We start from the raw sequence: 23,561 nt of genomic DNA on the forward strand, positions 1-23,561 counted from the left end.
TCACTTCTGTTATAATTTATAGTAACAGTCTGTGAAAGATTGGGTATGCTCGATAAACAGGGTCATGTAATTGGCAATGACACTTCTGCCAGTTGGCCAGTGTTGTGTCAGACAGGCCCAACGTGCCCGACGACTGTGGAGCTTCAGCCAGCATAGTGCACGCCATGGTGAGCACCGTATGCACTTACTGCTTCTATGTTTACGTTTTCGTTTGTAACTTTAAAAGTTTACCCCACCATTCTTACCGCTATAAAAAGGACATGCACTACATTTAAGTGCGAATAGCTCGTTCTGTAATCTTATAATAGCTGTTTAATTTGCGCTGGATTTTGTCAGCCTCAGCCAATCACAGCAAGCTACCCGAGGTTTCTTCAACGATAGAGCGGTGGTGAAAATGCCGTCCAATGCTCCACTTCACCGCATACTGCCTTCGGTTGGCCACCCACCACTCTGACTGACCCATTTGAAATGCATGCCTCAGGAACTAAAAAAGACCACTGTGCGAGAGCAACACCAGCAGCAGCTGCTGCACCTTCCTACATCACCCATTTACAACAAAAAGAGTCTCAACAAGTGGCTTTGAAGTCTCCGATTGCCAGCTGTGTGCAATTCTTGGAGTCAATGCTTGCACTTGTAGCTTTATTTTGTTTAGGGGCTTCCTCTGTTCTCCAGACCGTGTCACCACAGTACTTGGCATTTGACCAGAGTTCAACTGTTGTGGCGAAAATTTGAAATTCCTAAATTTCTTGACCCCTTTCCACTCTCAAAAGGTCTAGTCCTCAAAAATTCCTAGGGAGAACCCTGAGCTGCACACAACACAGTTAAACCTGAATGCAGCGAACCTCTATGTAACGAATTCCTGTATTTAACAAAGTTTTTCAATTCCCTGTTGCCAGCCGCCCATGTGTTTGCGACCTCTATGTAACGAAGGCAATGCAACGGAACCTTGATGTAACGAATTTGCCACGCTGATGAGTAATGGTATTTCGCACTTTTTCTGAACAAATGCACTGGACAAATGCACTAATTTAGCTAATTTCGCCCGCACCGCAAACTACCGTGCGTCTTCATGCGTGAATTTTGTGCTGGTTAGGTGATAGGCCTGCCTGTAGTCGCGCGTCTCCACTGCTTTCTGAGGTATAGGTTCGTCGGTGATGAGTTCTGCTGCCAGAAAATTAAAAGTTTTGTCTTTTCAAGATGAGCTCATAATTTTAGGTGCCGTCTATGCCGGCAAGAAAGATGAACATTGTAGTCTGGTAGTACAGTATTCCAGCTGACACCCTTTCAAAAAGTTTGAGTGCGGAAATGAGCATCAAGTTCGCCCAAAGACGCCCTTTCAGCATACCTTTGGCCCCTGAAACTGGTTAAAGCACCGAAGAATGTCAAAAGGCAAAACTAATACTTAAGTTACATTTGCGAATACATGTGTAAGCGACCTTGATTCTTTGGAGTGTCCTGTACTGACTAACTTCGTGCGAAAGCAGATGGCACAAAGCATGCATTTTTTCACTGTGAAATAAATTCTTAAAAGGAGAGCTCGCTATCTATGATGTCTAGCATTTTGATTTAGTTTCTGCTTCATTTATGGGAGCCTGAACTGGAAACCTGCATGTAATGAAAACTTGTGAATTTTTATCAACTTCGTTACATCTAGGTTTAACTGTACATCATAAGTTCAGTGTGGAAGAGTAACGAGGGTGTCACATGTATGTTCTGTTGTCCTCATTAAGTTGCTTATTTGAGTGAAGTTTGTGTTAAAAGTGGTGTCAGTGTTATTCTAACGAGGCAATCTTTCGAATGAACCAAACTTGCATTTTGTCTTCATGGCCCCTTCAACCCAAGCCAAGCGCTTGTGATGTTACCTGTCCACCCTAGGAAGCGACGTTACCCCTCCTGCATTGTTCTTCCTTCACGGCTGCGGACACATACATGGATAGATGAACAGAATGTGGCTGATAGGTAGCACTGTAAGAAACCTCAGTTTGCTGCGGCTTATCCCTGGCACCGTACAGTATTAGGACGAATATACACACAGTCAAAGCGCCCCTAGATCTACCAATCAGTTTTCCATCGAAAATGGGCGCTGACTAGAACTGTGCTCACCAGAAGAGGATCCTGAGGGTGTTGGCCACAAGCAGTGCCAGACAGACCCACGTTGAGAATCCGTCGGCGTTCTTGGTCTTCCTAATCTCCCTGTACTGGGGAATGTAGGGGACCACACCACCAAAGATGATGGCGGCGGATGCGCCCCACGAGAGCCACTGGCCCACCGAAGCCATGAGCAGGGCCTCGCTCAGGGGCTGCACGGCCCCGAGCAGGCCTCCACCGGTGGCGCTGGTCATGTCCCTCTCCTTCCACATCTCCACTGCAAGGAGCACCAAAACAATCCCACTCAGTGTTGTCCTCTAATCTCTGCAAATAATCGAACACTCATATCAAGGATGTGAGAACAAATTTCCTCTCCCAACTTACTTGCTGCTTAGTGCTGAGTGCAACACAAGAACCAGAACTGCCAAACGGGCAGAAACACTCAGGCGATATTTGAGCCTCAGTTAATAAAGAACTAATGGGACGATCTGATGACGATTAGTTGTTGGTCCGCAAGCATGCCTCATTTGGTTAACTTGTGTACCTAAGCGAGCCCGAATGGACCTTGCTTGTTCTCTTTTTAACACATTCATCAGACTAAGCAAGCATTCCATTTCTTTTCATATGTTCCGTGCTTTACTGCAGAGCAACACCTCAAAGTGACCTTCAACGCAGTTCACACCTTTTTTGCTCTGCATGGATTTGCATACTCCTTCTCTCACTGTTTTTTTTTCTCAGTCTACCGCTCTTTCCCCGTACCAGCGTGGTGCCTTTTTTCTTGCACGAATGCTGAATGCAGAAGCTGTGCACATACTTACACACAAACCCCTATGTGGTGTGCCCTCCTCGATTGATTGATTGCAGGGTTTAACGTGCCGACGCAACGCAGGCGATGAGGTCTGCCGTAGTGGACGGCTCCGGATTAATTTTGACCACCTGGGGATCTTTAACGTGCGCCGAAATCTCGTACACACAGGTGTTTTTCCTTTTCGCCTCCATCAAAAAGCGGCCGCCGCGACAGGGAATCGAACCCGCATCCTCATGCTCAGCAGCGCAATGCCTTAGCCACTGAGCCACCACAGCGGGTAGTGTGCACTGCCTGCACAAGTGCAGCGGCAGATGCCGACATCTCACAACCTCTTCCTTATACACTGTACGATTTGTTCTTACCCTTTCACCGCTCACGTTAAAATATCGTTCATCCTCCTGCATTCGTTTGCTCTTGCTTCAGAGCACACACACAGACTTCTGGTGCTTCAGAGTCTTCAGACACGAGCCAAGATTTCTTGTGTTCAACTCTCCTAGTCTTGTGGAGTAAAACTGTGGCGCCCCAAATTGTAACTTCGGTTGACATTATTTATAGTAGAAATTATCAAGCTTGTTGACCAACTAAAATGACTGAATTGATTAGCCACCTTAAAAAGCACCACACAACACACCTCTGTGGGTATGCTCCACTTTAGGTGTGTAACAGTTTGCTAGACTTCAAAGTATGGCCACACATTTCTTGGGGTTGACCGTCCCACTGCTTGCATCCCTACTGATTTATTGACCAATTAAATTTGTTGACTGACTGAAATTATTGTGTGTATTAGCCGTTAAATAAAGTATTGTCCAACTGACCTCTGCGGGTGCATGCCAATCTGTAGGTATGTGCTGGGCTTCAGTGTACGCAAACAGACTTCTTGCGGTCGACCCTGTTAATTTTTACGCACTAATATTTCAACCACACAGCCATTGTTTTCCCTCAGTCAAGAACTCTGGAAAAGGTAGAACAGCGGTATCTGGATAGGAACTGTTCAACTGTGCCTTTCTGCACAGTAAAAAGGTCACATCGCGCATCATGCTGTGGCATAGCATACCCCAAACATGCCCCGAGAGGAAGCACATCTAACCAGAACAGAAACGCCACGGATGAAACAGACGGGAGTGGCACATAGACTTGACAATAGCCACGTAGTTTCCAAGGCTATTACCATGCACTGGCAAAGTTACCAAGGATTCGGTATTGGAACAAGATATCAAATGTAGGGGATTTTCTTAGCCCATACCTAAAATGAAAACATGCTACGTTGCTGTTTTGCTCCACTGGCCTAACGCTCCCGCGCCCATACTCATAACAGTTACACAAGACAGATGTGCTCTTCATGCGAAGGCACTAAATACATCGGTGGTAAAAAAATTACTTAAAGAAAATGAATGAAAAAAGAACAACTGTGGTTATAAAATGCATGATCGAGCGCACAGGTCTTGTGATAGCCCACCGACACTCCGGTCGCTACGTAATCATAAACAGAAGCCAGACCAGAAACCGGCAAACGTCAGACGAGTTCATAACACCGTGTTGACGACATACAAGAGTGACCATAAAATTGCGCAACGAAACAATACTTCACGGCGCTGACAGCGTTTTTCATTTGCTTAGCTTTATTTTTTTAACATCAACGCTACATACCATGATATGTGAGTCATTCCAACAAGACCATGTTTACGTACCCAAATTCCTCCCAAAATCTTTCCCGATCTGAGCTGAGAGCCAACTGTACAACGCAGTGGCGAGAATGAATCACAAGTGCTATAGCAAATGTATTCAATTTACGAACGTTGGTTTGCACTCCAGAAGGAAACATGTTTCACAGTTCTGAAACTTCTAACAGCTGTTTTGAGCGCAATCCTGTCGCCATACGGTATTGTGATGAGAATTAATTAAGTGGAACGGCAACAACAGTTATCGAAATGAACAAACGTCAGTACCACCACAACCAATTAACTCTATCACGCAATTTTCACACTCACAGCTGACAAATGACTCTTCAACAGCAATGCCATTGCTGAGAGGCGGATAGATCTTTCGGCTGCCTGAAATAAATGGAAACAATGAACGCAGTGAGTGAAACACCAGAGGGCCACCGGACCGACCAGACTTCGAGTGCGAATAAGATTGCGTTGTTATTAGCACGACACCAAACTTGTTATTTGCACTTCTCCAAGGATGGCTTTGCTTTGTTGAGGTTGTACCTGTACTGCAGCTGAGTGGTAATATACACTTTATTTGAATCAAATGAACATACAATTACAACTCAAAAAGGAGAAGCCATCGATTATTATAGCCGTCATCAATGTGACGTGAAGTTTCGATTTGACGTTCTGATGGCGGCACGAACATGATTCGTAATTTTGACGTCCCAAAAGCGGATCGCGTACTCTGTCCGTACGGTTGCCGTCGTCCGCAACGTACTACAGTACCGTTGGCTTCTCGGCTGTTACGTATAATAAAACCGTTAGCTGCAATGAAAGCAAAGTGACAGTTAGTGAGCTTGGTAGCGCTGGATGCTGAGAACCGCACGATGTGTTGAAGCGCGGATCTACGGAACGACAACTTAACCTTGCCAGCGCAGTGTTCAATTCGTTTCTTGCTTGCATTACTCGGCCTGTAGTGTAAGGTCATCGGAAATCACGGGTTTGTAAAAGCGGTACTCTGTGAAGCTTGTTCATCACAGTGACTAGTGCCAACGTAAGAGAGCGTTTGCTAGTGCTGAAAGGACCGCGAGTTGGAGCGCGCTCAGCCCAGTCGTCAGTGCCCGGGAAAACCTGGCTGTATTGATACAGCGGAACGAAATGATTGACAATTCCTGCAAGCAACTTGGTGAGTGCCTTACTGCGTCTGTTTTATCCTCTATTCGAAAGAGAGAAAAGGAAAGAGATGGGTGGACATGTCGCGTGCGTTATCTAGCGTCTGCTCACACGGATGATCCCCAGGTGGCCAAAATTGATCCGTAGCCCTCCTCCGAGGTGCGCCTCATTGGCCAGGTGTAGCTTCGGAACTTTCAACACTTTTAATTGAATTTTGCACTGCATTAACGTCCTTAACGAGCCCGTAGTCAAAAAGCGCATTTATGGAAAGTTTTGGAAAACTGTTAACGCGCAAATCCGATAACCTTCTGGGCTTGTTTTTTCAAAGTTACTAGGGGGAAGGGTAAAAGTTTGAAAACACGTAGCAATGGGATCTCATTTCATTACTGTCGAACCTCGTCAAACGAAGTCGTTATATCCGATATTCGTTGTAACAGTAAAGGTAAAAATTAGCACTACAAATCGGCAATCTGGCGCACGAAAAGATCGTACATACAGAAACGCGTTATTCTACGCTTCGAACCCACTATAAACGAAGTAATCCTTACCCGTCTCCTTGTGGCATTTCGAACTAAATGGACCGAAGCAATGAGAATGTGGAATTGCAACAGAACCAAGTTCGTTAAGCAAAACAGGCCTGCGCTCTTATTTATTTGCGTTCTTTTTCATTCAGCTTCTTTATTTTTGCTTTTTTATGCTAGCTTTCCAGTTTTGAGCCATGTACGTGTGAACCAAATATCTCTTCATTATAACCGATATCGGGCGTGGCTCTCGCAGTTTCGGTGTCGTTATAAAAAGAATAAGTGTCACTGAAATGAAGCGTGACCGATCAAAGTTCATAATGCTATATCCGTGTTTTCATAACGAGGTTCAACTGTACTATTATAGCACAAATGGTTTTATGTGGGATCTTAACAAGCACATCAATCACTGAGGGGAGTTTTTACAATAGAATGTGCATGAAGGAACTCTAATGACAATTTGCATTGGCAGATATGGAGCAAACTATTTGTTCTGGGATGGTCTGTAATTATTTCATTGGTGTCTTGGATCAACTCGGTCTGCGGCACAACACTTCATCTCGCTCCAGTGAGAAATGTCAGGGACAGCCGGAATTCGTTTCCCTGGTCAACTCAAATTTGCTCATCTTAGGTCACAGTCTGTTGACCTTGGGAAACTTTGTTCCCCTACATTCCAGATTGATGAGGAGAATTCGTTGTAGGATGGGGCTGCACCAGAAGCAGCTCTAGAAACTAGTATTGCACATCACCCACCAGAAACTCCAGCACATGCAACTTGCCTAAGCTTCTACTAAACTTCTGTTTGACACCACTGCCATTGTTTACACTGCTTACCCTTGATCTACATTGTCCAGTGTTGCACTTGTCCCAGTGCTCTAGCCTCAGCTTGTCTTCCAAGCACCAAGACATTTTGTCTATGGGATACTTCCTTATCCTTTCTTTTTCTTTTTACTTAAATGAAGCCGCATACTGCTGGCGACTCAGTTTCACAAAGGGAATGGGCACCGTTAAATACTAAACAAACCAATAAACATTGAACGCATTTCGTGGGTTGATTTCGAGTAAATAGAATGTTTTCACTGAGTCAAAGTTTTTGGAATTGCGTTCCTGAAAAACAAATTTGAGCTACTGTTCCGCTATTCCATGACTTTTCTTGGGGCCTTGCAAATGTGCGAGTTTTTTCTGAAGGAAAAAGGAAAAGACTAGATCTCATGACCATGCACTGAACTTCAACACTAAGTGGGCTTTTGTGGGCGTCTGCCAAAATCAGTGAGCTTATGTCTATACTTTAGCCAAAAATTCTTATTTCAGCTGCTGCCTATAGCAGTGACATGGTAACGAATGCTTGCCACAACACGTTGCATCTGAAGTAATGAAAGCTTTAGTACCGTGCATTGCACGTGAAGGTCCTTGAGTTCTAGTGTCTTTTCTTGTTTTTTTTTTTTTGTTATTTTTAAATGGTAGTTCTCGCTGCAGTTTAGATGTCCCAAAGTTCGGGATTATGAAACTATATAGTACTTAAAATCTGGTAGCCATGTACTAGGGGTAGTCTGTAAGCACTTTAGCTTATGTGTAATCTTCAATTGTGTTGTCTTCAGCTGTTAACACTGCAGCCGCATTTCGGTAATTTAAAAATATTATTACTGGAAGCATATGAAGTGAATCCCAATAGGAATAACATTTGTAATGGAGGTCGAGAAGTTTGTTGGTGAATTGCTTCAACCAACAAATGCCGCATTGCATTTAAAGGCACTGTGTCAGTGACTTACGTTGAGGGATGTAAATTAATTTTACATGCATTGTATGGGTACTCAGTTTAGTGATATTTAAAGCCACAAGTCCTTGGAGAAACTTTTAGCGTAATTTATTGACCATCAAAGCAGCAAAAACCATTATTTTTTTTGTTTCTTGGTATGGGACGAGGCAAGCTTACTGTGTGTGTACATGTGGGGCATCGTGTACCATGTACGTTCTAACCTACAGGTGCATGTGAACTTGGTGACAGAACTGTTGGTGAGCACATTGATGGGGTACTGCTGAAATGTAGTGTTTTTACGCTTGCAGGAGCAGCTCTTCTGGTCATGCCACCGCTTTCCAAGTTAACCGCCGACGTCCACATATGTGGCCAGTGCCATGCCAGTTTCTCGGACATTGAGAGCTTTCTGGCTCACAAGAAGCAGGAACAGGCATCTCAGAAGGTGGAAGTGCTGCTAGCCCCGTCAAGTCGTCAAACGGTGCCTCCGCCAAGTGGCCAGGAAAAGAGCACTGACCATTTTGACTCGCAACCGGTGAGTAAACAAAAAAACTGCAAATTGAGTGGACAAGCAGTTTGACGTATCACGTGTAAAACTTTAGAGCCGTACTTGCATCATCTTGCAGAGCTGCCACAGACACAAATGCCGTGGCAAATGGCATCTATACATTTTGTACAGTGTGAGCAAAGAAGCAGCTCTGCTTACTTGGGACTTGATTGTGGACAGCCTGTGTCCAGTCTTGAGGTGACATTGTCACAACAGCAATGACCAGCAGGGGCCAAAATTTTTGCCGCATTGTCTGCAAGGCGGTGAGGAGGGCAAGGCGGTGAGGAGGGCAAGATTTTGTACAGGCATGATTTTGTAGCACGCATTCAAGTACAAAAAACTACCGCTTGCATACCAGGCTATGTTGAAGACCATCTTGCGAGGTGAAACTACTATGTGCATGGGGAAGCTAAACACTGGTGCTACTCGCAACGCAATTCAGCATCCAGGCACTTGCTCTCTCCTCTAAAATTGCACATCTTATAACTTGTATATTAGAAATTAGAGTACATGATGCTTCTTTAATTCTGGGTATTTCGGCAGTGACTAGGTGCATGTCATAAATTTTAGTATACAGCATTGGGAACTCGTGTGCTAAAAGAGCAGTAGCTAAATGAGCACAATTACTTGACGCCATGCTTGGAGTCATCAACCCTGCAGTCGGTGGCATATGAAGTGTGAAGACTTAAATATTCTACTGGCGATGCTAATCCCAGGGTTTTATTCCATAATGAAGTTTGCTCTATGTACTCAAATTGTGCCATTATCTGGCTCAAATGAACCCAAGTCTTTTGAATTCATGCCTTCAGGTCAGTATTTTTTAAATTGCGTTTTGTCGTTGCTGTCTACCTACAGTGGTTCATTACAGAATGTTCCGAGAAAAGAGGTGTGCCCCTTTTCCCCTTGGTACATCAGTGCGCTTATTGTTTGTTTAGTGACATTAAAAAACATTTTAAAAAATGGAGTCGGGTGATTGCGCAATACAGTTAAAACCCAATTTAACGAAGTCACCGCTAACCGCGAATTATTTCGTTAAATCGAGAACTTCGTAAAATCAGGACTCTCATTTTACATGCAGTTGATTCCATAAATCCGATGTCTAAAGGAAGGCGCATCCCAGCAGCTACCACAAAATCGAAATTGCACCAGCCGCGGCGCTCGCCTGCTGACAAATTAGCAATGCGCTAAATGTCCGCAGTACTAATCATAATGAGCTAGCTGGCCCTTGCCCTAAAGCCATCGCACACCAGCTGACATGTGAAACACAGCGCTTTTTGTTGTACCTCTTTCTGGCTGAGCAGAACATTCTTGGCCCTTGAGCCACGTAAACAAGGCTTCCTCCAACTTTTCGTGCGGAGGGGTCTTGAAATTATTTTTCTTCAATGCAATTCCAGCTGAAGTGGCGTGGATGATGGTGGTGTCCTTTGTTTTCAAGATTGTGGAAAGCGTGCTGGCAGGGTCGTTATGGTCAACGGCCACGGGACTGCGGAATTTAGCCATAGAGCTCCATAAAAGCAAAAAAAAGCTTTGCATTCAACCATCATCGTCGTTAGATGGAGGGGTGCATGATTTTTTAATTAGGGCTATGACAGAAATAGAAATGCCATTTTCTCAGGTAGGCTTTAGCGGGCAGACAATATTTGCAATAGAATACATCACTTCCAGATTATTAATTTTTAAAAATTCAGAGATTAACTTGAATTAAGGCATGCATTTATATCAGGAAAAACAGAGGCAAGTAATTACCAAAACCACCCTACTTTGAACAAAATTCAAGCCTGGCTGGTGGTTGAGATATGTGTCTCCAAAGTTGGCCCTCAATTGTGTTAGGGTTCCATGTTATATTGCATTCCAGTTAGTATGCTTTGTAATTAAAGGGTTAAAGGTTAACCAGTAAATAAAAGGTTAATGTCCAAATTTTCTTTTCTGAAATTATCACCTGGAAGCTATTTATTCTGTCACAAATAATGTTCACCTCGTCCTAAAAGCTACCTGCAAAAGTGGCACTTGTACTAATGTTGTAACTTTTTCTTAGAACTTAGTAATGAGTTAGAAGTCATCGTTCTGTATTGTATAGCAAAGAAAACAGAGGAAAGGGTGGCGAACCACTGCTTACTTTCCTGCTCTCGTACTGTGGCTTCTTAAGGCTAATTTGTCCGTTTGGGTAATGGGGACAAAAAGTACCCAGTGATTAAAATAGTGCTGTGGGCTTGCACTTGCACATGTTGTAACTGTTATAATGATGACCGAATGACTGATTGAAGACATGCGAGAGAGCCGCTGTGGAGCAGCTCCCTCGCACGTCTTTGATGCACGAAGTTGCGCTTGCAGTCCAATGGTTAGTGCTTTTTGTATTTGTAATGTTCATTTCTTGCAAGGAACTACTGCAGGGATAATATTTTCTTGCATTTTCGTTCATGGCTTTTTAGCTGCCACTTACTGGCTTGTTTCCACTTCTGAGCGAAGGGAGGATACTGGGTTACCGAGAAAATTGAGGCGCACTGGTTTCGGCACCCTGATCACACACTACGCACAACCAACCTCCTGTAAACATCGCTGTCATAACTGCAGCACACCTTCACCATCTGGTCACCTGTCGCAGCCTCACGGTCTGGCTAGGCTTCACGAGCTAAGGCTCACGAGCTGGCCAATTGGCACAAGCAGAGCAAAAAGTGCAGGATATGCGAGTAAAAGTTTTTTTTTTTCTTCTTTTTGATGAATCCAGGTAACAAATTAGGAGTGTGCAAAATGCTTAAGGGCACAAATTAAATGAGTAAATTTGTGTGAGCCAATCCGCAGCTAGAGCTCAAGGATTGATGGCGTAGCTCTCTGTTCCTGTGTAGCTTATGTATAGTTTTTGCTTCTAAGCAAGACCCCGTTTCACATGCAGTGTCATTTCACTGGAAGCATGGTGATAAAAGTGGCAGTTGTGAGACGCACGCTTGTTTGGTTTGAAAGTTTGAAAAGGACCTTAGCATGACAACTATTGTGCTTAGTGGGCTTTTGAAGTGCAATGTTGCAACTGCTGCCTAATTTTTGTTTTACCGTTGTGGCTGTTATTGTCCAGGAAAACTCGCTGCCTGAAGTTGATCCTCACCACCAGCTGCAAAGGGACGCAGTAGGGGCTGGGCAGGACCTGCTGGCAGTGGCTGCTCCCTCCTTCTCCACCTTGGAGTAATGCCATACTGCTTTCTATCTCTGCATGTTGTGGAAACAGTTAGGATGGGCGGTTGTTGAAATGTTGCGAATTGATTAATGTAACGAGGAGTTAAAACCAGCACTTGTGAGAATGCTTGAGAACTGGAAGGCAGGTGAGCTTCGCCTAGGGACTGCAGTAGTCGTGTAAATGGCCTTGAAGGGACCCATGAACCCTTCTCTGGGGGGCAGTTGAATGTGTTCAATAGATAGAATGGATGATAGAGACTATTTGGGCCTATAACAAGTGTTGTGTGTTTCATGTGTAGCTTCTATACAGTTGTTTACAATAGGCTTTCCCCACAGATGAGGCTGCCAGTACTCTGCATGTTTCCACCCATGTTGTGGCCATATTTTGGTGATTAGAAATACAAGAGCGCTCATTCGCTCAGATATTACCTCACATTCAACAACATCAGGTCTGAAATAAGTACACTCTTTTTCTTAGCATACTTAGTTAAAGGGAGACGAGAGAGTGGAAACAGGCTGGCCTGTATCAATTGATTACAGTGCCGAGAACCTAAATACACTATTTGCACAACTAGCAGTTTATTTAATAAGGCAGAAAACATCAAAAACATGAAAAAAAGGAAACGACACCCCGTACGCATTTGGGTACTACGGTTTGTGACATCACAAAAGTGATGAACGGTGAAAGCTCATTGGAGGAGCATCTATAGATCCTTTCCTGAAATAAACAGATCCTAAGGTGTTGATCACGTGAAATAAAAGTAAATCAAAGCTTTCTATGAGCTCATCTTACCTAAAAAAAAACACACACTTCAGCTTTTATACACTGCGAGGCAGGCTGCTTCCCGCACTTTTCAGTCAGCCATCATGCACTCAGTTTCGTTTTCGAAAAGCAGTGGTGCGCAATTAGCGAAGTCAATAACCTACGATGGTGAGCGCCTGATCTTCTGCAAGCAATGTACTTGGCCGGGAGCAGCTAAAGTCTCTTCATTAGAATCAGCAAAAGGAACAGGATGCACTGCAGGTGGTTAAGCGAGCTGCTTGAGTTTCCAATCTCGCGTTCTCCGCACGCAGAGGACTAGGAGTAGGAGGAGGAGTAACACTTCATTTAAAAAATGTTGCTATCGGTAAGATGCACCTAGTTCAAACATAATCGCCCGTGAAATGAACTTACTGCAAGTGGTTAGCTGAAACGTAAAACGTGCGTCCGTAAAACGTGCGTCGCTCTGCCCTTGTTATGTTCGAGCCAGGGGGAGCGCGGGCGACGACTGCCGACATGGCTGCCATGAAGAGTGTTTATTTCATGGTGGATTGGCGCTGCACGAAAGAATATAATATGAAATGGCTGTGATCAACAAACGATTGGTGAAATGAAGGTGCAATCCTGAACGGCGCCAGCCGGAAGCCCGGGATGCCGTGGTTGATATTTGAAACGGAACTTGTTGCTGCAACAGAGTCTTTGCTGGCAGCCGGTTGGATGGGGTCTGGGAATCCACAGTAGACGGGCACACTGGCCGCTCGAGAATTTAAAAGCATTTCTCATTCCGTTGGTGAAAAATCATAAACACCCAAGCCAACCTCCTCGGCCAGAGAAACGTGCCGCAGTCCGCCATGGCTCAGAGACATAGAAGCTACCGCTCCCATTGTTACGCTGTAGACCGCACCGGTGCGGCCGGTGCTTTGCTCCTAGTTTGTGACGCAATGGCTATGTCATGAAAAAATGAAAGGAAAGCGGGTGAGAGAAATGCCAGATTTGTTTGCTTATTTCTCAGCAAATAATGCATCATTGCTCGTCGAACAAAAGCCGAGAGAGCTAAGAAAGGTATGATCTTTCAGTTAAAGCAAAATTTTATTCAGCCTTTGGAGTCCCTTTAAGAACTAGTACTTTTGATGCAGTGAGAGGGGGAAAGACATGCCGCAAATATTTTGTTCCTAATGTCTGGTGCCCTTCACCACTCCTTAGGTAGCCACTTCTCCTGCTCTCCCTACCACTAATGCCTCCTCACTCATTGCCACTTGTAGTGTTCAAGGGTTTTGCGGTCTGTTAGTTCCCAGCCACCACCTTACTGGAGTATAAATATAAAGGCCTGTCATGTTGTATAGCAAAGGAGTGTGAAGTTCAACAGCCGTCCGGTTTTTTAAACCCTTGTCATCGTCAAGCTTGAGCTCCAAAACCAACACATTCCATCTCCCAAATAGTTGTGACCCTGCAGTAGGTAGGTTGCTATTCCAGTGTATAAAATTCCAGGTTTCAATTTAATTCTTAGCACCTATTTCTTGTGCATACAGTGACTTCACAGCTGCAGAATTAAATTAGCTAGGGCCTTAGAAGGTTGAATAAGCAGCTCGATTGCACTGTGAGTGCAGTATCAAAATTTTCCTGCAACTTTGTGCTTTCTGCTACAGGGAAGTGGAGGTGGACGACCCCGCTTCCCTACTCGAGGTGCCTGACGTCTCTGAGGACGTTGCCTGGTCCCCACCTACAACTGTTGCGGATGCACCAAGTGCAGCTCCATGTGGCAATAGCGCTGCTGCAGTTTCATCAGATGCGCCTTCATCATCACACCAGAACGAAGGTGAGAATTGGTTAGCTACATTTGTGATAAAAACATGCTTAGGCATTTGTGCAGTATAAATATTTCTTTCTGTACAAGGGCGGGTTTTTAAAGTAATAGCAATGAAGCACTCTGACTTCCAATAGGCAGTTAAAGCATAACAGCATGATTCGTTACATGTGTGCTTTACTGTTTTTATGTTTACGCAGGTGCACTCTCCAGTTAAAGTAGTAGTTGGAACTTAGTGCGCGGCCTCTCCAGTTAAAGTAGTAGTTGGAACTTAGTGCGCGGCAAGTTTTCCACATGCTTTATGCCATTGCCTTGACAGCAGGGTGTTTTCACGAGAGATCAGACAGGCATGTTCAGTCGACACTTCTGATTTGACGACAGTTTTATATGTAGCTCCTTGTGCACAGGGCGAAACATATCTGAAGTTATTTTGGGTGAAAAAATAATTTTCCCTTCCTCAAAAAAAAAAAATTCCCAAAGTCGGCTTGGGTCACTGGCGCATTGAGCGGCTCGGGAAAATTTGAAACTGCTACCACTGTAAAACAAAAGCTACTGCAGCTATCACCCTAGTTCTTTTTATGTAAATACTTTGCATACTCTCAGATGATTTACCGTATTTGTGTTTGGTGTGCAGAGCAAATTTTTTAAAGTAAAAATTCCCAAATTGAAAAAAATAATTTGAAAACCCCCAAATGTGGGGCTATTTTCCTCTGCAACTAAACAAGCTAGGTAGTTCAAATTTTTTAGTGTTATTCTTCTATTCTTTTTCAATCTTCGTGCCAATTTTAGTTTATGTGGTCAAGATGGTTATATTTGAAAAAAGCACTGTACTGCAACTAGGTAACGCATTTTGGTATATTTTGAAAGACAGTTAAAAAAAAAAAAAGGCTGTCTTCGATTTATTTCAGACTTTCACAAATTAAAGCCGAGGTATATTATTATCTACATTAAAAACATGTTGCACTATTTTTGTTGTTTTGCAGTTACAGAGCGACAAATATGGCCTTGTTAGCAGTATTGTGGTGACAGGCTCAAGTGGTTTGTAAGAGGCTTATCACCGCAATGTAGAAAGAGAAATGGCTGTTACAAAGAGAAAATCATCAAAGAAGCATTGCGGTGAGCATGCTTTGTTGAAATTAAGTGTGAACAGAGTACCAAGCATTTTGACAAGTTGTAGGAAAGCACCTCAAGTGGATCGTTCAAGCTAGGGCACTCATTCTTCTGGATGCATCTTTTCATGCACTGCTTACTGTTTTTGTGTGCACGCTGTGCAGGCCCACTCACATATACAGAGTTGGTAAGATGAGATCCAGACCTTTCAGGAGCGACTGGGGAGCATAGGCTATGCCCGAGCTAAGGCTAACTTGCAGCGTCGGGGGAAGCGTTTCGTACGAAATAAATAAATACTGACACACGGCAACTGAACTTCCTGCCTAATTTTAGTTAAATATGATCTCATGCTTCCCAGTAAAATGAAAAGTATCAAACGTGACCTTAGCCGTCGTGAGCAATAACAGGAGGTGGATTTGAAAAAACTGCCCCAGCTGTAGGAACAGTTGCTGTGTGATCATCGCCTTCTGCGATTCACGTGCATTGGCGAGCCCAAGGAGGCTCAATGGCCCAAGGGTAGTGAGGAGCGCGTGCTTTGTGCTGATTATTGGAGATAGCATAAGAAAAAAATTGCCTCAAGAAGGAACTTCTGTAGCGTGAAAGATCTGGATATTGAGACAAAAGATCCCGTTGAGCCGACTAACCAGCATGTACATCCTAAACTGTATTTAAGGAGGTCACTGGATGGCTGCCACCCTGGCACTGTTAGTATTGAAAACGCCTTGGTTGCCGTTTACCCGCTATTGGCCACTTGGATTAATCTCACTGCCCTCCTGCTTCATGCTCAAACGAACGACAGTAAAGATGTACGGCCTTGTCAGTGCTGAGTGCTCTGCAGCAGCATATGGTGCCACAGAAATCCTCAGGAATCTGTTCATGTAGACTGAAATTTTCAGGGAACAGACAATTGCACACAGGTGCTATTCCCAAAGTTTGAAGAGAGCGCCATTATCTGATCAGACAACTCAAATGCGTATAGTTCGAACAAAACAATAATTTGCAGTCTAGGTTCATTAGAGATGTTTAAATTAAAGCCCAGCAGTCCTAAAAAGGCCAGGTCTCGAATTGCGCGGTTCAGACGCGACCAGTTGATGGTTATGTATATACACGACCGAACATGGGCTCGGAAGCCGCAGCTTCAACATAAGATTTAGGGCCAATGTGCTCGATCCACATCCAATTTCAACAAAGCATGCTCACCGCAATGTTTTTTTAGTGATTTTCTCTTTGTGACGGCCATTTCTCACCCTGCATTGCAGTCATAAGCTTCTTACTTGACTATGTCACCGCAATACTGTTAACAAGGCCATATTTGGCACTTTGTAGCTTCAAAACAACAAAAATAGTGCAACATGTTTTTAATGTAGATAATAGAGAGCAACCTTGACTTTAATCTGTGAAAGTTTGAAAGAAATCAAAGATGGCCCTTTTTTTTAATTGGCTTTCAAAATGCATTACCTAGCTGCAGTAGAGTACTTTTTTCAAATATAACCGTCTTGTTAGTTTGTGTATAACCGGTTTGTTTTTTAGTAGAACTTACCTGGTTACCTGCAAGGTGAGATTTGGGGTCAGTGAAAAGCAAAAGTAAAGTTTAACCTGCGTAAAATACGAGTAAGGCAAACTGAGCGAAAACATTTATTTGCATCACACTACTTGCCTTAATTGGCGTCATCCTCGGTTGCGCTGTCATTGGACAGTTCATTGCTTGAGAACTCTTCCCAGAGATTGTCATTACCTGGGCTGTCGAGCACGATTTAGATACCGCACTTCTTAAAAGCACGACGCACAAGATCCTGCAGGGCGCTTGCTCGTGCGTTTGCAATCCACTTGCAAAACGTGGCTGGCAATGCCTGCTTCAGTTGTCCGGTCGGCATTACTCCCGGCTCACCTGACCGAATCTATTTTGTGTAGCAGCGCTTGAGCTGGATCTTAAAGGGCTTTCTTAGGCAGGCGTCTAAAGGCTGCGGCTGAGACGTCCTTCCTACCAAAATGGCAACAAATTCAGGGCCACGCTCGCACATCAGTCATTTCACAGTTGGCCAAGTGGCATCAAAGCACGTCGAGGATGGAGATGGGAACGACAGCAGTCGCCCGGGCCGCCTATACCACACTCACTTGGCCTCCATCCATCCAGCCTTTCTCCTGGCACTGCACAACAGCCATGTGCTATGGAGACAGCTGCTGTCTCCTCAATACCTCTTCCTCCGTTTCTGCTTGTGGTACACCTATATCTGACTTCCTTTGGCTGGGTTGTGTTCACTCTCGGAGCATTAATACTTCACGTGCACGCTGTCAGAAAGGCTGAAGGTGGCCAACGTAGTATGTATAAAGGAAACCCGAGTTGTAGCACAAGATCCTCTTTTTCTGGTTTTTGAGTTGGTTCTGATGCAGGCAATCCTCCTAGTGCAGTGCACTTTCTGTTTGTGGATTGTTTACTCAAATTGGATGTCTTGTGCAACTGCTCACTACGGTCGAAACTTGCATGTGAAGTTGGGTGGGTGCAAAAGTTTGCATTATGGAGAAAAAAGTGTTAGGGGAAGCTTACCCCATGTGCCTCATGTAATGATTTCTTTTTCATAGGGGGAGGGAGATGAGAGGAAATGTATGTTCTAGTATTCTCTTTTGTAACACTTGCATGTTGTTGAATGTCCTTCCACTGTTGGAATGTGCCATTTGTATTCATTAAAGACGAGCCTCTTCTAAACTGCAGCTATGTGAGTATTGGGTAGTAAAATGTTTTTCGATAGGTTTAAAGCAGAAATGTTTGTTCTTGTTTGTTACAGTAAGCCATGCAGTTGTAACTGTCTTTTTTTGCAATAAATGTGATGGCAGCATAATGCTGCCAGGATGATGCCGTGCCCGCTCAGGGCTCTTCCCCCCTCCCGCACCTTTCACCCTGGTAGGAGGAAGTTTCACAAGATCTGTAGGTGCCCAGTGTGTGGGGACATTAGAATATACAGAAAGTAAACTTTCCTGTTCCTGAAGCTCTTATGAACTTACCTTTGTAGCTTCTGAAAATGTTTTTTTTTTCTTTTAAGGGCTATTGTGCCCTGCCTTATAGTTATTTTGAGTATTGGCGTGGGCTTGGCTGGTGAAGTGCACCTTTTCATCTATGTTTAGGCACACATTAAAGGGGCCATGAAGACTAAATACAACTTTGTTCAATTTGAAAGTGCTTTTGATAACTCACTCAGCTCCATTCTAGCCACCAAAGATATTTTTAACAAAAAAAAACAGGAAATATTGAATATTGAAAACTTCCGAATTTTGCACTACAGTTACAGGAGTTTCATAATATAGGCCGGCCCTAAAAGCATAGTTAGTGTGTTAACTACAGGTTAGCATTAAAGTGATGAGATTAAACAGAATTATAAGCTCCACTACAATTGCCCAGTCATATTTTTTGGCAGTGGCTTAGGTAGGCAGCCAGCAATCGCACAAAAACCCGCCGCGGTGGCTCAGTGGCTAAGGCGTTGCGCTGCTGAGCACGAGGTCGCGGGTTCGTTTCCCGGCCGCGGCGGCCGCTTTTCTGATGGAGGCGAAAAGCAAAAACGCCCGTGTGTACGAGATTTCGGCGCACGTTAAAGATCCCCAGGTGGTCAAAATTAATCCGGAGCCCTCCACTACGGCGCGCCTCATCGCCTGCGTTGCGTCGGCGCGTTAAACCCCCACAATCAATCAATCATTCAGCAATCGCACAAACAAGATTCTGGGACGTCGTAGAGAAATCGCAAGAGAGTGGATGGGGAGCCGCTACTGCTTCATCTGTTTTCCTTTATATCTCCGTTATTTGTTTGAAGTTTACAATAAAATGGGTGTCATTGTTATTGGGACAAAGCATTTTTTTTAATGAACCAATGTTGTATTTTGTGTTCATGGCCGTTTTTATAGACATGCACCAATTTGCTATCTGCTGTGCAGCAGAGTAGGTTGGTTATCCAAACATAACAAACATTGTTGAACAAATTTTTTTTCGGAAACACATTTTTGTGTTCCTGCAGGTTGTTTTCCTGCTCTGAAGCCCATTTTATCGCTCCAAGAAGTGACTTCTACTTTTGCTCCAAAATACTCTTTGGCTGCAACTAAATCCCAGTTTGGTGCTAAAAACAGCTCTAAAATAACAGGGGCCAGTCGCAGATAAGTTTTTGCACCATAGCCATTGTAAGGCTAGTGCTCTGACAATGGAAGGATATGAGATGTAGCACTGCAGTGTCATTACCTGAATTACGAGTGTGTTTTTTAAATGTGTGGTCTTGCACAAGGGAAAGAGCGGAAACAGGGCATTTCGCATCTTAAAGGATGCAAAATACCGGTGAAAATGCAGAGCACATTATGTAAAGCAGTATGCGTTGAGTGTTGTAATTCATATCCAGGTCTATTAGCAAAGTTGCGTGTCGCTACCTGAAATACTTTTAGCAGTGTGCGGCCCTGTGGCACAGAATGACGAGGAAAGGCTGCCTCTTTCAAAGCATCCTGCTTAGGTGGCTGTTTGCATTCCCACTGGCTTGTCTTTCAATGTCTCGCCCTGTCTGCGTCATTGCAGGATCGGTGGACAAGCCCAACAAGTCGGCAAAGCGGACCTTTCTGAGGTGTGAGCTGCCAGGGTGCAGCTACACAGTCGTTTACAAAAAGGACCTGGAGCGACACAAGCGAACCCACACGGGAGAAAAGCCATTCAAGTGCCCAAAGTGTTCCAAAGAATTCAGTCGATCGGATAAAATGACCAGCCACCTGCGGAGGCACTCTGGAGAAAAGCCGTTCAACTGTGATCAGTGTAAGTTCTGTCTTTGAGTGAGAAGTACAAAAATATGCAAAGCCACTGACGATGCGAAATAAGCCAGTTAACGCAAAGCCAAGTTCTTAATTCCAACTCTTCGACAGTCGTATTGTTACAGGCTTACTACAGTGCAATTGCAGTGGCCAGGGGATCGTGATTTGTTTCCTTAAGGGAGACTCGCCTGTTAACATTCCTATGGGACTTACTACTTCATCATGACCCACGGGCTTGAAAACCATCGTGCGACAGTAGGAAAAATTTTGCAGGTACAGGAAAATGCTCCAAACAGCCTAGTTTACTCATTTTGGAAATACGTGGGTCACTTTGCTGAAATAGGTTAACAAAACTCTCGCTTGCTAGACAGCTAGTGCCATCTATTGAAAGCTGGATAAACCAAAATGTGTTTCTTGTTTAATTTTTCTCAGTAAAGAAATTATATATTTCTAAAAGAAGCAAACTGGGCCGTTGGGAACATTTGCATGTATCTGCAAAAGAATTTGTATCTGCACACGATGCTTTTTTAGTCTGTGGGTCATGAACTAGTAGGTAAGCCCCATAGTAATGGGATCAGGTGAGTCCCCCTTAACTGTGCAAGGTCTGATGCTTTCTTCCCAAACAGGGCAATAGCTGTTTAAAAGCTCCATGGAGGGAATGCGTAACTTAGCAGCATTTCAGAGCCACTTGATGTGTGTTTCAAGTCATCAAATCAGGCCGACACTGTCCCCGCACGGGGCACCTTGAGTAATCTTGGTGACGGTGCATGGCGACACCGCGTACCCCGAGCCCCCCATACTTAAGCTGTTACCTACCGTGGCGAGAAGTTTAAAGGTGAAGGGTTAGAAGCCGTGAACGGTGGCTGTCGGAGCCCTGGTCAAGCTCCGGCCGATGAACTCCCTATCTGTCTATCAGGCTGGGAGCTCCGGGACCTCCTTGACCATCAGGGTAAAGTAAAAGAAGAAAGTACCCCCGTCCCCTGCTTTATACTATGGCGCATGGTATATCTAAACCCTTTCTACCAAATGATCGGGCCCCGAAAAGGGCCCGCACCGAAGCAATCTTTAAACCTCTACCCAACCTCGTTTTCAACAACCCTGACAACTTTCCTCGCTTCTTCGTCATGCAGACTGCTGATAAAGCCACCCCAATAACTTCAAAATCTGTGTTCCTGATGGCCAAGTTCATTGAAGGTATAGTTGGAAAGAACTATGACGCAAAGAAACTTGCATCTGGTGACATGCTTATTGAGGTCAGAACTAAGGAACAATCTGCTAACCTTCTAAAACAGACAAGCATAGGTGACTTGCAGATCACTGTAACACCTCACCGAACCCTCAACAGCTGCCAAGGTGTGCTCTCGGAAACTGAACTCATAAATGAAACTGAGGCAGATATTCTTGAGGGCTTGCGTGAGCAAGGAGTGACTCATGTTAGACGTATCACAATGAGGCGCGATGGAAATGAGATCAAAGCCAAACATATCATCTTGACTTTTGATCGTAGTACACTCCCCGAATCTGGCAAAGCCGGGTTTCTCCACTGTCAGATAAGGGCGTACATCCCAAACCCGCGACGTTGCTTCAAATGTCAAAGGTACGGGCACAGTATCAACAACTGTCGAGGGCAAAACACATGTGCAAAATGCTCGAAGCACGACCACCAGACAGATGAGTCTAATGCAACACAATTTCACTGTGTTAACTGTGAAGGACCCCACGCTACGTACTCCCGTTCTTGCAAAAAATTCAAAAATGAGAAAGAAATCACAAACCTCAAAGTGACCCACAACCTGTCTTACCCAGAAGCTCGGAAAAGACATTCGATGCTTCCCTCAGGAAGTTACACTGACGCTGCTCACCGGGGGGTGGGGCGGCGTCAGGTTTCGGTGGCGACCCAGTGCAGGCAACGCTGACCTGGTCCCACCCCCGCCCCGCACTGGGCTGGCTTCTGCTGCCCAAAATGTTGCACCACAGCCTGTGGATTCCACTGCGGCTGAGGTGGCAACGAACACCATAGGTGGAGACAGCTTGCTTTCCGCTCCTGCTGTGCTGTCGCCCTTGGGCACAGTGGGCAGCGAGGTGGGGAGCCTTGCATCCACATCTACGCGCACAACACCGCTACAGCCGCCATTGGCCCGCATGGCAAACACGAGTGGCGCTTCCCGATGTCCACGGCAAAAGGAGGGAGATCCTGCATTTACTCCTTTGCCGTCAGATGAAGAGATGGATGTAACACCCACGCCAGCTAGGTCTGTTCAGCCAAACGAGCAGCGTGGCAACATCGGCCGCAGGAAAAAACCAGCTCCGCGCATAACAGGCCCTTTACGCAGGCTCAGTAACACAGATAACACCAAATTACGCAGGCTCAGTAACATAGATAAAACCACCCGTCTACAACACACAGATACACGCTGCACTCTCTCTTTAAACACTTATGGTAGTACAATGCATTACACAATGGAACTGCAGGGACTTAATGAAAAAGTTCAATGACAAATACGAAATTCTTCATAAAAACCAATCAACCATCTTATGTCTTCAGGAAACACACTTACAGTCAAACCAAACAAACTTTTTGAAGCGCTTTTCTGTGTTTAAGAAAGATAGGGACGTCTGTTCTCACTCCTCTGGTGGTGTAGCTATAGTTATACAACAGTCTATTCCCTGTGAATTTGTTCCTTTGACCACAACCCTCGAAGTGATTGCTGTACGTGTAATAATCGCCGACAGGTTAATAACAATAGCTTCAATATATATTCCTCCTGACTTTCGCCTTTGTAGTCCAGAATTTGAATCCCTAATTAACCAGCTACCGGACCCATTCCTACTGGTGGGCGACTTTAATGCCCACAGTAAACTGTGGGGATCTGAACGCGAAGATGGCCGGGGCCGTTTAATTGAAAGATTCTTACTGTCATCTGGTGCCTGTATATTTAATAAAAAGAAACCAGCATACTACAGCACAGCCCATAACAGCTACTCACACATCGATTTAGCAATAGGTTCATCCATTCTCTTTCCTTCGTTCGAGTGGAATGTGGACTCCAACCCTTATGGAAGTGACCACTTCCCTGTCACTCTTAACTCTTTCCTTACCGCCAGCAAAAGACCCGTTTTCATAAGGTGCAGGAAAATTTTTTTTATTGTTATATAAAAAATTTTTCATGTTTATTGTAATATACCAAAGTGTAGACAAATAAATGCGCTTTTAATGATATAAGTATAAAACGTGTGTGTGCAAGACAATAGCAGAAAAAAAATCCCAAACAACAAAATTTTTGCAACTACCGCAAAAATTTTTTGGAAAAGTGAGCGTGGGGGGGCACAAATAAGGCAGTAAAAAAATTTCAAGATATATGTTTTGTGGCACGTTTATATAGCTAACTATCCTAAAAGTTTCAAGAGTA

At 44.4% G+C, this 23,561-nt stretch overlaps 2 protein-coding genes across 6 annotated transcripts in view; one reads left to right on the top strand and one right to left on the bottom strand.

The window, feature by feature from the left end:
- LOC144146939 (solute carrier family 66 member 2) overlaps positions 1-5,031 on the bottom strand; it is a 30,576-nt gene extending 25,545 nt beyond the window's left edge. For 2 of the 5 annotated variants that reach the window (XM_077678939.1, XM_077678905.1), the window contains exons 1-2: positions 4,885-5,031; positions 2,104-2,365 (exon numbers count right to left, since the gene is read on the bottom strand). In XM_077678939.1, coding sequence (XP_077535065.1) covers positions 2,104-2,360 — 257 coding nt within the window. In that variant the 5' untranslated portion in view covers positions 2,361-2,365; positions 4,885-5,031. Of the gene's footprint in view, positions 1-2,103; positions 2,366-3,711; positions 3,849-4,139; positions 4,354-4,584; positions 4,840-4,884 lie in introns of those variants that run through there. The other 3 variants (XM_077678922.1, XM_077678914.1, XM_077678930.1) reach the window with 3 other exon arrangements.
- A 209-nt stretch (positions 5,032-5,240) lies between these two features.
- The window catches only part of LOC144146933 (uncharacterized), a 53,979-nt gene continuing 35,658 nt past the window's right edge, over positions 5,241-23,561 (top strand). The window contains exons 1-5 of the mRNA XM_077678896.1: positions 5,241-5,734; positions 8,307-8,530; positions 11,610-11,716; positions 14,114-14,283; positions 19,925-20,155. Of these exons, the coding sequence (XP_077535022.1) occupies positions 5,707-5,734; positions 8,307-8,530; positions 11,610-11,716; positions 14,114-14,283; positions 19,925-20,155 (760 nt within the window). The 5' untranslated portion in view covers positions 5,241-5,706. The remainder of the gene's footprint in view (positions 5,735-8,306; positions 8,531-11,609; positions 11,717-14,113; positions 14,284-19,924; positions 20,156-23,561) is intronic.

The sequence above is a fragment of the Haemaphysalis longicornis genome, unplaced genomic scaffold (assembly GCF_048455015.1).
Source record: "Haemaphysalis longicornis isolate Haplotype H1 unplaced genomic scaffold, Haemaphysalis longicornis Haplotype H1 scaffold_1, whole genome shotgun sequence".
NCBI classification, from domain to species: Eukaryota; Metazoa; Arthropoda; class Arachnida; order Ixodida; family Ixodidae; genus Haemaphysalis; species Haemaphysalis longicornis.